The sequence below is a fragment of the Eptatretus burgeri genome, chromosome 7 (assembly GCF_056783735.1).
Source record: "Eptatretus burgeri isolate ZD-2024b chromosome 7, Ebu_testis_v1, whole genome shotgun sequence".
NCBI lineage: Eukaryota > Metazoa > Chordata > Myxini > Myxiniformes > Myxinidae > Eptatretus > Eptatretus burgeri.
Window position 1 is genome coordinate 45,731,941 of NC_140967.1, and position 13,250 is coordinate 45,745,190.

General features: G+C 43.8%; 1 protein-coding gene across 6 annotated transcripts in view; it reads left to right on the forward strand.

The window, feature by feature from the left end:
- LOC147023162 (ribosomal biogenesis protein LAS1L-like) overlaps positions 1–13,250 on the forward strand; it is a 54,057-nt gene that overhangs the window by 34,324 nt on the left and 6,483 nt on the right. For all 6 annotated transcript variants that reach the window (XR_015060055.1, XR_015060056.1, XR_015060057.1 and 3 more), the window contains exons 9-11: positions 92–174; positions 3,676–3,897; positions 4,033–4,186. Coding sequence is in view for 3 of the 6 variants with exons in the window: in XM_085888313.1 (XP_085744439.1) it covers positions 92–174; positions 3,676–3,897; positions 4,033–4,186 (459 nt within the window). In the remaining 3 variants the exon portion in view is untranslated. The remainder of the gene's footprint in view (positions 1–91; positions 175–3,675; positions 3,898–4,032; positions 4,187–13,250) is intronic.

Here is a 13,250-nt window from a genome sequence, read left to right on the forward strand (position 1 = left end):
TGCTATGGTGGTTAAGCTATAACTAGTGATTTAGCTTGCTTAATCCAAGTGCACCACCCTGTTGGAAATAATGGCAATATGTGCCCAACAGTGAGATTTTCTTCAACGTTCTCACGGATAACGGCTTCCTGATTCCCACTGCAGCACAGTTGAGTGCTCTTGGTTTGGATTACGGTGAGCACTGGTTTTGTATTATGGAACCAAGAATATGCAGGTTTTATTTATTTATTTGTTTCTTTGTTTATTCATATGCAGCCTATGGCTGCTTGGTTGCATCATTTTCTGCGGTCGTGACTGTGCCACTGATGCAGTGCTCCGTTACCATTAAGCTAATACTCATTTCCATCCTGGAAGGATGACAGGCTGAGTTAACCCTCCTGGTGTTAATTCAATGTGAAAAAACAGGGACTTGAACTCAAGCAAATAAGATCTTAAGCCGGCTGTCTTAACCATTAAGCCAACACCAGGCTTGATATGTAGGTCATGCTTTAAAATACCTTGCAGTGTTGTGTTGTGTGTGTTTTTATGTTTTGTGCATGTGTATGCAATCATCAATACCGTTTGCTGTATTTAAAAAGGGAAGTTATTAAAATGGCATTTGTTTGGTAAGAAGTCTGAGCAGCTTTTGGCCAAAGATGGACAATGGAGTGTTTTTATTATAGTGTATACTGTGTGGTGGAAAATAACTCTATTTCCGCACGATGGATCAGCATACAAAAGAGAATCTTTAATTTCGTATATACGGAAGAACAGCATTCAATGATTCAATCAAGCATTCAAATGATCTTCACTAACAAGAAGCCCGAAGCAATCCCTCTTATACTCGTTTGACATCCAAATCATGGGAGGGTGAGACATTTGGCAATTCAACTATGGGAAGGGCTGATAAGCACACGGCGAAAGTTTGCAGTGTTAACAACCAGGTCAGCCTGTTTCTATGCAGCGAGCAAGACCTTTTCCATAGTAAGATGCAATTCTACTTTATACACACACACACACACACACACACACACACACACACACACACACACACACACACACACACACACACACACACACGCACACACACACACACACACACACACACACACACACACACACACACACACACACACACACACACACACATATACATACATACATACATACATACATACATACATACATACATACATACATACATACATACATACATACATATATATATACGTATATATATATATGTATATATATATGTATATATATATATATATATATATATATATATGTATATATATATATATATATATATATATCAATATGGAGGTCAAAAGACTGTTGGGGAAAAGGGAAATTTTACTGAGTCATTTGACTCCAGTACAAAAGTGAGACCTTATTTTATACAGTATTCAATTTATCAAGTACCAGTAACAAGTGAATATAATTGTGTGTGTGTGTGTGTGTGTGTGTGTGTGTGTGTGTGTGTGTGTGTGTGTGTGTGAAGCAGCTTTCTAACCACTGGACTGACTCACTTACTGATATTAATGATCAGTACCTTTTGGGTGATGTTGAAAGCTGAAATTTTGCGTGCCAATGCACATCAAAGCCGCTATACCGGAAAATTTCACAGAACCGTCGAAAGCATCCATAAATGAAAATAAATACAGGTGTACCTCGATTTACATCTCGGAAGTGTTCTTGAAAACCCTGACTTGAATTGAAGCAACTTGAATCGAATCGTTCTTTTACATAAGAAGTACTGAAATGGAGCTAAAAGGGCACTCGGTAGAGCACATACCTCTGCCACGCAATTCCTGATCCACAAGAACATATCGGGCCCAATACATTTTTGAAATATCATGCTATACAGTACAATATCGTTTTTAGCCCGATCTCTCGATGGTGAAGAATCACTTCAAAAAACTAAATAATTCTCGGATCCAGATCCGGGTTTGGATCTTCACCAAAATCAAATCAATTCATCCTTATCACACACCCAACCTGTCCACCAAGTTTCATTCGAATCCATCCACAACTGTTTGAGGTATCGTGCTGCATATCGGTTTAGCACTATCCATCTCTCAATGGTGAAGAATCACTTTAAAAATTCGAGTACCCGGATCTGGATCCGGATCTTCACCAAAATCTAATCAGTTTGTCCTTGTCACACACCCAACCTCTCCACAACATTTCATCTGGATCCATCCTGTCCACAACCTTTTGAGATATCCTGCACACAAAAATAACAGACAGAAAGGGGTGAAAACATAACCTCCTTCACGTTCGGTGGTGGAGGTAATAAGGCTGTGTGGTAGGTGGAAAGGGGACGTAATTTTCATCTACGATATTACCTGTTTGGCTTAAAGAGGGATAGTTTAAACACTCAATCGAACACATATTTTGACAATAAAAAATTTAAATGAAATAATTTTATTAAAGCAAAATACATGAAAATACTGTGTAAAATATGCTCCTGTGGTGGTAGGGAAAGGGGGGGGGGGAGAGAGTGAGAGTGAGTTGTGATCAGATGGAGGATGGAAGGTTTGCTACTCGTAGTCCAGGCAAGGATTTGTATTGCGTTAAGGGTGCTGGGGATGACCGTCCTAATTTTCGTGAAAAACACCGTGAGGATCTTTAACATCCATCAACTAATGCTAGCAGACGGGACACCCAGCTTAACGGTGCATTCCTCGAGGCCATCCTGACTGAACACACACAAACCTATCAAACCAGCCACGGCTTGCAGTAAACAGAACTCTCGCTTTCCTTTTTTAAAGTCATCATGCAGACTTTAGCTTCCTGCTGTATGACGGCTTGACTTACAGACATCTTCGTTCTATTGAGGTCCTCAATCCACATGGCCAGCATACGTTCCATCTTTCCTCGGCGAGAGCTCCTTTGCTGCATAATTAACTTGGATGTTAATGACGTAGCATGTTTAGTACTTTCACAAATTTGTTCTGCGTTTTTATAAATTGTACGTACGGTTGTTGGAGGGAAACCAAAGTGCCGACCAACATCGACAGCACGATCGGCCCTCGCCGTTCTGCAAACAACATTCAACTTCACCTCCAGATTTACAGTTTTTTGCGCTCTCTTAGCCACAGGCTCACTCTTATCACCACCAGCACGCTTAGAACTCATGATGAGGATTTTGAAAGTGCAGTTCTTCTGAACCGCGCAAATGCAGAATAAAGTACAGTACACTTTACACTGAGGTTACCTCATTCAAGTCACGTGCTTTGGCTTTTCCATCGCCAATTTTCCTGAGCTGGCCAGTCAATGAAATTTTGATTTAATTTAATTGTCAGTGGAAGAAAAATTTATGTTTTACATGAACAATAATGAATATATATATATATATATATATATATATATATATATATATATATATATATATATATATATATATATATATATATATATTTTTTTCTTCCAACAATCAAGAACAGTCACATGTACCGTTACCCTTTGATCCAGCACTCATCCTTTGTGACCAGTATATTAGTTTGTTATATAATTGGAGAAGTTATTCCTCATTTGAGTTTTCCTCTCAAGTATTTTGTAAGCTAATCTTGTCCCAACATTTCATTTTGGTGGAAAGTAAGTTTTCTCAGCATTAAAATTTTTTTTTTTTTTGGTATGATTAACATTTATCGAGGACATCGTCTTTCTCTTGCATCTGTTTGCCCCCAGATACAAATTCTACCTTTCTCTGTGAAGATTTACCTCCTCCTCTACCAGAAACTGTGTTGTTATTATGGAGGCCATTGCTTTGCTGCATATCTCGAACTGGTTTACTTACAAATCTGCTCTGTGCCCTAATTGCTCGATCTGGCACCTCAAAACACAAGGACTTTAAGTGGAGAAATACCACAGGCTGGATTTTGGCTTTATTGGATGGGAAAGTGCTTCCAGGTATTGAGATCCTTTCACGCACAACTTGACTCTGCGCTCAAATTTTGTGATGATCTTACAGTACACAAAAGGTTGTAGATGTGTTGCTTACCTGTGTCATTACTTGCAAATTTATCACCATGCTTTCTTCCACAGGTAATGTAACCAAATGGTTGGTCAGTCAATCTTTGACGTCCCAAAAAAAATGGAACAAGAAAAGACGATGTGTGGAGATGCAGAAGACTTGGCATAGCTTGATTGTAGCCTGCCTTGATTGGCCAAATTTGATTATGCCTCAGCTGCTGGAGAGGTGAGGAAGTGAGAGTGTGCATAGGCTGATAGAGCAATGAAAATCTGACATTCTTGCTAAGTTACAAAGGCTATAAATCCATTAATGCCAAAAAAAACTATCAAACTCCTTTCCTAATGTATGCTGTGCACAGCAAAATTATGGATATTTCATTTCTCATGAAGCAATACCAAACAACCAGCAAAACATAAGACAAGCCCTGTAGTTAACTGAGAGCTATGTCCAGATTGCTGTAGTGGCAGATTCGTTTCATACAAGCTTGCACTCGAGTTCATGGAACACCTTACCCCGTAGAGTCTTGAGAAAAAGGATGCGGGAAGGGCCTTCTTAACTCATGCTTTGTGTTTCTGAGCATGATATATATCAGCTTTGTTTGTGTACTTCGAATAACCGTACGAAGTCGATGGGGGTAAATGGAACAGTCTGGAGATGAGACTTCTGACAACTCTGTCTTCAGAGCACACGGCAAATTTGATTGGTCGAGACGGCGTAAAAGATTGGCCAAGTACTGCTAAACTAAAGGTGTTTGAAAGTGAAAATAAGTTGATTTGTATTGAACTATTTTATTTGTGTTCAAATTTGTAATTCAATTTGAAGATAAAAGTTATTTTTTTTAATGGCTGTTCAAACAAGCTCGAATGAGCTAAGATCCACGTCCTCTGAATGATGACGTCGTAAAAACGAATATGACGTCATTGTGATGTATCAGGTTTACGATAAATTATCTGTGCTAATGCCCGGCTTGATTCCCACAAACAAAATTCAAACAGCTTGCCTGGTTTCGGAGATAATGGTATAGGCGATTTCCATTTGCGGCGATATTATGACGTCAAATTTTTTTTCTAGGAAGAATTTCCAAAATTGGACATGGTTACTACCTGCGCGTGGGCTCTCTGCATATACATGGCAAGTTTCACGAAGATCCGATGAAAACTCTGGGTTCTGAAACAAAAAATAGGAATGACGTCATAAAAATTGATATGATGTCATAGTGATGCATCATATGTGCGGAAATTCATCTCTGCTAATGCCCTGTTCGATTCCCACAAACAGAATTCAAAAAGCTTGCCTAGTTTCGGCGATAATTTTTTAGGCGATTTCCATTTGCGGAGATATTTTGACATCATAACTTTTTTTTTCTCAGAGAAATTTTCAAAATCGGAGCTGGTTACTGTCTGCGCAGTGTATTTTTACATGTATATGCCAAGTTTCAGGAAGTTTCGATGAAAACTGTAGGCTGTGAAACAAAAAACAAAAAATGTCAAGAAATAGGAATGACATCATAAAATTGATATGACGTCATAGTGATGTATCATATGTGCGGTAATTCATCTCTGCTAATGCCCTGTTCGATTCCCGCAAACAGAATTCCAAAAGCTTGCCTAGTTTCGGCGATAATTTTTTAGGCGATTTCCATTAGCGGAGATATTTTAACATCATAACTTTTTTTCTAGGAGGAATTTTCAAAATCGGAGATGGTTACTGTCTGCGCAGGGTATTTTTACATATATACGCCAAGTTTCAGGAAATTTCGATGAAAACTGTCGGCTGTGAAACAAAAAAGTCCACAAGAACAACAACGTGAGTAAGACTTAGAGATCCTCCACGAGGATCTAAAAAAACATAAAAACAATAAACAAACAAAACATTTATTCGGAAGTTTACTGTCGTCGACGCACCGTCTTTTACACCACCTTATCAAACGCATTATATTTGTTCTTCATGCCTATTGTTTGTGTCCTTTATAACATCCCCCAAAAAACTAAATCTCCTGGTTGGAATGATTTTCAATTTTGTTTCACTGCCAGACTGACTGACAGACTGAAGTCATTGCTGTACTGCGCTGTGCGCATGCAAACTCGGGGATGAGGTTCCATTCAATTTAAGCTGCTGTCACACCTTGACGTTTTAGCCAGCGTATGGCAACGTATCAAAATGTATGTAAAACGCTGGCGTACGCTGAACTATTGATGTTTTTTTCAGTTTTTGGCGTATTCATAACGAGTTGAATGTATGCATAACGTATTAGTAACGTACACAGAACGTTTTGATAACAAAGAGATAACTTATACCAACGAATGCTTAGCGTGTTGTCAGCGTTCATAACTTATGCCCAACGATAGTCTAATGTATGCATAGCGCGGCAGCGTATCGCCAACTATCACGTGGCGTAGCCTATTAAAAGGCTGCGGCTCGACGATTCAAATCATAACTGCACTAGACATCGAAGTGTCAAGGTCCTGTCACACCTTGACGTTTTTGCCAGCGTATGCCGACATATGAAAAATTTGCCGAATACGTTATGGGTAAGTTTTGTATACGTTAAGAGCACGCTAGAGCACGCTAAAGCACGCTGGCATACGTCGTAGTACGCCAAGCATGCTCAAAAATTTTCAACGTATGACGCACACGTTCCGCATACGCTGGCCATAAGTTGTTGGCACGTTACGCGATCGTTGACACACGTCGACACGCGTTACTTGTAAGTTACTCATAAGTCGAAACACGTCGAGGTAATGTTTAGCGTACCCGAAACTTATTTCTAACCTATGAGTAACGTGCTTTGAACCTATGTGTAACGTATCTCCAACGCATATTGATGTATGTAGACGTATTTGACGTCTTCTGGACGACCACAGAACTTACTGAACGTGTTACTAACTTACAGCTACCGTATAATGGCATATTGGCAGCGTTTAGGGGAATTGGTATATACAAATGGGGTTCACACAGGAGGAACCCATCAGTGTTCCAGACTCCATGGTTTTTTTTTTTTTTTTCTTCGGCATGACGGTGATGTTGACACTTCGATTTCTAGTGCGGTTATGATTTAAATCGTTGAGCGGCAGCCTATTAATTATATTATATTATAACCGCACTGGAAATCGAAGTGTCAACATCACCGTCATACCAAAGAAAAAAAACCATAGAGTCTGGAACACTGACGCTAAACATTACCTCAACGTGTTTCGACTTATGAGTAACTTACAAGTAACGTGTGTCAATGATCGCGTAACGTGCCTACAACTTATGGCCAGCATATGCGGAACGTGTGAGCCGCACGCTGGCATACGTCAAAAATTTTTGGGCATGTTAAAATTTGTCGAAGAGCTCAGCGTACTACGACGTATGCCAGCGTGCTTCAGCGTGCTCTTAACGTATACAAAACTTACCCATAACGTATTCGACGTGTGCCGGCGTTTTAGACAAATTTTTCATACATCGGCATACGCTGGCTAAATCGTCAAGGTGTGACAGCGGCTTTACCAAATTCAGAGCGAAAGTACTGATATACTGCAGGTTCGTGTTCAGATTCATGTTCTCATTCGTGTTCTCCAATGTTCAAAATATGAAATTAAATTGAAACTAGGTAGTTCCTCGATCATCGACTGGCGTCTGTAGACAGATAGACAAAGTGAACCAATTGTTTAACCCCGCTATGCGCTACATGTGTGGGGGTAAAAGCTGACTCTTTAAGGGCCCAGCTCTAATTGACCAGCTCAAATCAGTTTGGGGCACAAATATTTCTTCAGAAACTACAGCACTGATTACAGACCAAATATGGTCCTTTCTCTTGACTGATCCATCAGCGAGGGATGTTCCACTGGTCACAGGTGGTGGGCATGGACCAGATGAGTTGATGCGTTGTTCACTCCTGAGTCAAGGTTCCAATTTCGACTTCACAGACAACAGGTTCCTGGAGCATGCCAGAACTGATCTCATCATCTGATGATGTGTAACAGGTGTTCTGTAAGTAATTTTTGCAATGTGTTGAACTAGGATTCCTTTACGAAGATGACAGTGCACCTAATTGAGCTAATATTGCATCTTATGCAAGTCAGTGGCTTTGGCATTATGCCATGGACTACCATGTTCCCTCATCTACACTTGTGGAATGCTTTTGGGAGAGGAGGAGATTGGGACCATACTCTGTGCAGAGCGTTGGTGCTGCTTAAGCAGTCTCCTTGGCTATTGGGCGCAATCCTGGATGGGTCGCCACTCCGAAACAGGATACCAGCATGCTGGCACTCATTTTGCCGACCTCGGAAGGATGAGAGGTCGAGTGAACCCCACCTGGTATTCAACAGCTGAGTGGGATTTGAACTCAGGACTCTAGGATCCAAAGCCCACCACCCTAACCATTAAGCCAACACCAGGCGTACACCCCCATTTTGGGAGAGCCATCTATAAATCATCATGTTGTACAAGGAACTCTGGATAATTTCAGGCTGCACTACTAGTGGAGGAATAGTGCAGGATCTCCCAGCAGTCAGTCAGACGACTGATCTACAGAAATCTGATGTTGTTTGGCTTGTATGTGCTATGGGGGTTTGACTCTATGTTGAACTGTTTGTACAATTTTGGTGTTTTGGGCACTTCACATGATGTGAAAGTGAACAATGCACTTCCAAGGTAGCTTCCCATTAATATTGTTGCAGTTCTTCCAAAATCGCATGCCTCCAAGGTAATGGCACACAACATACAGCGATCCCAAGGCAGTTGTTTCAATAGTATGTGTATTAGTTAGTCCCTTCCATATGTCTAATGGGTAAAGAGGGAAGATGCATTGTGTGGGCCTCTTTCAGTTAGGCCTCGTGCATCTCCAACCTGTAAATATCGCAGTTCTTCCGTTCTTTTTCTTTCACTCTTTGCTACACTCTTCACTCTCTCTCACACAAAACATCCAAGAAAGCAGACGCGCTGCGAGTGCCGCATCTCCCGGGCATTTGCGTGCCAATTTTCCAAATTTTTTTTGTTGTTTTTGTTTTTGTATCGTATGAGAGCTATCATGCACACACAGCACCGCACAGCACATCACACCGCACAGCAAGGGGGGCATGAGAAAAGAGGGGCGGGAGTGGGAAGGACAAAAAAGTGGGGAACAGAGACATTTGGATATCTGTGGAAGGGAGAGGGATGGGGCGGGGAACACGGGGAATACAAGATGGACATTACAGGGACTTTAAGGAAGGAAAGCAGGGAATTTGAAGGAGGTGGGTTTGGGTGGAATATCGGGGGTAGAAAAGATCGAGGATTTGGATGAGGGACGATAAGAGGTGGTGGTGAACAGCTGTTTTGAAGGTCAAGAGGGAAGAATGGGATTGAATAGAGTGATGGAGTTTCTTCCAAAGGCGGGGAAAAAGAGGAATGAAAGAGTGAAGGTGAGCAGTGATTCATGATTTTGGTAGTTTTTACCAGAAGGGGGTTGTTGGTGGACCTTGAGCGCCCTGCGGAAATGTGGTGGGGACAAATCGCAGAGAGAGCAGGGGAGGCGAGGCTGGAGAGGAGACGTAGAAGACAGAAAGACCACCGGCCAGCCTGCGGGGAGAGAGTGAGAGGCCCAAATACTCAGCCTCATCGTGGGAGATGCCAATGATCCGAAATGCCTTGGTTTCCAAAGCGTGAAGCCGAGAAGTGTGGGAGGCAGGAGCACCAGCCCAGAGGAGAGAGCAGTACTCCATCAGGCTGCGGACGAAAGCTTTGTAAGTGGTCAGAAGCTCAGGTAGGCTGATGAAGGACTTTGCACGACGGTGGATTCCCAGTCGGCGACTGGCTTTGGAAGCCAGGTTTGAAATGTGGCTTTCCCAGGAAAGGTCATGGCAGATAGTGAGACCCAGAAGCTTGAAAGAAAAGACTTCTTCCAGAGTATTGTTGAGAAAGTGGTTGGGGGAGGGGGGTTTCGAAACAGTCCTTTCAGAGAGACATCGTGAGTGTGAGATTTGTCCTGATTGAAAGACATGTTCCACGTGTTGGACCAGTTTGTGATTTTATTCAGATCTACAGTGAGCAAAGAAGCTGCTGCTTGCCGGTCTGAGGGATGACAGATGGTACGGCAGAGGGTGGAGTCATCAGCACAGAGATAAAGAGGATTTTCCAGAGAGTTGTAGAGATCATTGATGAAAACCAGAAAAAGAACAGGGCCCAGAACGCTACCTTGAGAAACTCCAGCTTGGACAGGATGAGGGGATGAGAGAACTCTATTTAGGGCCACACGTTGACTGCGACAGGAGAGGAAGTCTGTGAGCCATGAGTGGAGATGGCTTTGGATACCATAGGAAGAGAGTTTGGTGAGCAGGGCAGGGTGCCAGACCTTGTCAAAAGCACGTGATATGTCCAGGGATACGGCTCGGATTTCATGTCTGGCATTGAGGACCTCCATCCATTCTTGCGAGAGCAGAAGCAGCATATCCCGGGTAGAGTTACCTGGTCTGAAACCAAATTGATGATCGGAAATCAGGCCATTGGAGATTTCGTGTCTGAAGCGATGATAGATTCCATAACCTTGCTGACTAGCCGAAACCCCGTCACAGACGGATTCCGTTCATTCGTCCACCCTCACCAGCTCACCCACACTCGAGGGACATGGACTGGATAGGGCGTGCTTGCCCCCTCCTACTCATCCCCCGCCCCTGCCGCATTCCCCCCCGCCTCCCACCCCCCGCCTTCAATTTGCTTACCCCCGCCCAAAAATTTAATTACCCAGCCCCCCACCACCTCTTCACTCCCCGTCCCCCGTCTCTTGATTCCCCGCCCCACTTGCCCCTGGCCCTCCGCCCCCTGTCCACCCCCTCACACTCAACCCTGCCTAATTCACCCCAGCACCCCGCCCACTCAACCCCCGCCCCATTTCCCCCATCTCCCGCTTTCAATTTGCTTACCTTGCCCCCGCCTCTTCATCCCCGCCCTCCGCCTCTTCATCCCCTGCCCCTGTCTCTTCATCCCCTACCCCCGCCTCTTCACTCCTCGCCCCCGTCTCGTCATCCCCCACCCCCCCCCCTTCACTCCCTGCCTCCTTCTCTTCATCCCCCACCCCCGCCTCTTCACTCCCTGCCTCCGTCTCTTCATCCCCCACCCCCGCCTCCTCACTCCCTGCCCCAGTTTCTTCATCCCCCGCCCCCGCCTCTTCACTCCTCGTCCCCGTCTCAACGAAAAGTGTTTATTCTGCTTCAGAGTTGAAAGTTGACTCTTGCCACTATGTGCTATGCACTTTTACAGGTACGAAGTTTCTTTCAGTCCAGGTCACAGTACCGAGAAAAACGTGATGCGACCCCTAGGAGGAGCACAAAATTGGTCCTTCAGTATTAATATATAGAAGATACAATGTTTCTTGTTGCATTTTTTGTGTGAAATTCACATTCTGAGGTTGTCAGCATGTCCAGAAGAGGGTTTTACATTGCAGACGCTATTTTCGAGGAGTGGAATTACACCTCTCAGCGGTAACGGTCTGTCGACGACAGACGTGATGACGTCAGCGAATGACCGATGATGTTATGACGTCCTGACACCTCTCAGCGGTGACATCACACGTCGCCATGTCAACGAATGTAAAACGAAAAGTGTTTATTCTGCTTCAGAGTTGAAGTTTGACTATTGCCACTATTTGCGATGCACTCTTACAGGTACCATGTTTCTTTCAGTCCAGGTCACAGTACCTAGAAAAACGTGACGCGACCGCGAAGAGGAGCACAAAATTGGTCCTTCAGTGTTAATATATAGATGATTGGGAGAAGGCTGATTGGTCTGTAGTTGCAGGAATCTGTTTTTGCACCTTTTTATGCAGGGTAGTGATGTTTGCTGATTTCCAAGCAGATGGCAGATGACCTTGAGCAAATGACAGGGTGAATAGAACAGAGAGAGTGAGCAAGAGCAGAGGAGCAGGTTTTTAGGACACGTGGGCTGATGCCGTCTGGACTGGTTGCAGACCGGTAAAAAACTGCGTGCTGCGCGCCATTCAAAACGGTGCGCCAATTCTCAACCGCCATTTCGCCTCAGACCTTCATTCTGCTCACCAAACTATACCACACTCACCATAACCACGTCATATGACTAATAAAAATCTCCAACAACTCGTGCTTACAAATGCGAACTTTATTCATCATTTCATTACAAGAAACTTCAACCTCGTCCCCACAATGCCACGTGGAAATCCTGTCTCACCACAAATGCCACAACATGTTCGCATTACTCAACAACCGCCGTAACTGCCACATGGTCATCGAACACTCACCATAGCCTCAAAGAAAACGGAGGAGACGTGGATCGGGTTATTTCAGGGCATAACTTGAAGAGTAAACATGCACTGGAGCTCGTGTAGGGAACTACGGGTGGCGCAGCGATTGCCCTACAATCCCACGTTTGAATATAAATCGGCGCACGTTCGGGGCTAGAGAGCATGTCCAAAAACCATGGACCCATGTTAAAACTCAGAGCTCTGATGCATGACAGAGTCAGCGAACAACTGCGCCATTTTTTACGTTCGGGGCCTGTCGGGGCGTGGCTATGACCACTATGGTCCAATGGGGAAGTGTGATTTCCCGAACAGCCCCGTTCGATCCGATTTTTGGCTCCTCCCTTCTTCCGGGTTCATTCTGAGCAGACAGGAGACGGCAGATCAGAGTGGAGTGGAGGAGATTGGCACGTCGTTGGTAGACCGGTGGGGACAGGGAGAGGACTAGCGGAGCAGCATGCGCCAGACATCAGACCTCTCCAAGGAGAACAAGCATCGGCACAGAGCAAGAGGCACTGTGAGTCCGCATGACCAAGTGTGGGGTCACGCGTTGCTGGCACAAGGTGGGGCTGCTCCATTCCAATCGATGCTCATTAAATTACAGAGACTTAAATGTACAGATTCTTACTCGAATAGGATAGGGCCTTTTTTTTCTCTCTCTCTCTCTCTCTCTCTCTCTCTCTCTCTCTCTCTCTCTCTCTCTCTCTCTCTCTCTCTCTACTCTTCTACTCTTCTACTCTTCTACTCTTCTACTCTTCTACTCTTCTACTCTTCTACTCTTCTACTCTTCTACTCTTCTACTCTTCTACTCTTCTACTCTTCTACTCTTCTACTCTTCTACTCTTCTACTCTTCTACTCTTCTACTCTTCTACTCTTCTACTCTTCTACTCTTCTACTCTTCTACTCTTCTACTCTTCTACTCTTCTACTCTTCGTGCACAAAAGAGCAATCAACGTGGACAACACCCAATTGTTCTTATCAGGGCAGGAACTAAAAGAGCACATCGAACTGACTTGCACTTGATGTTTTTTTCCTTTCGCATTACACCACGCCCC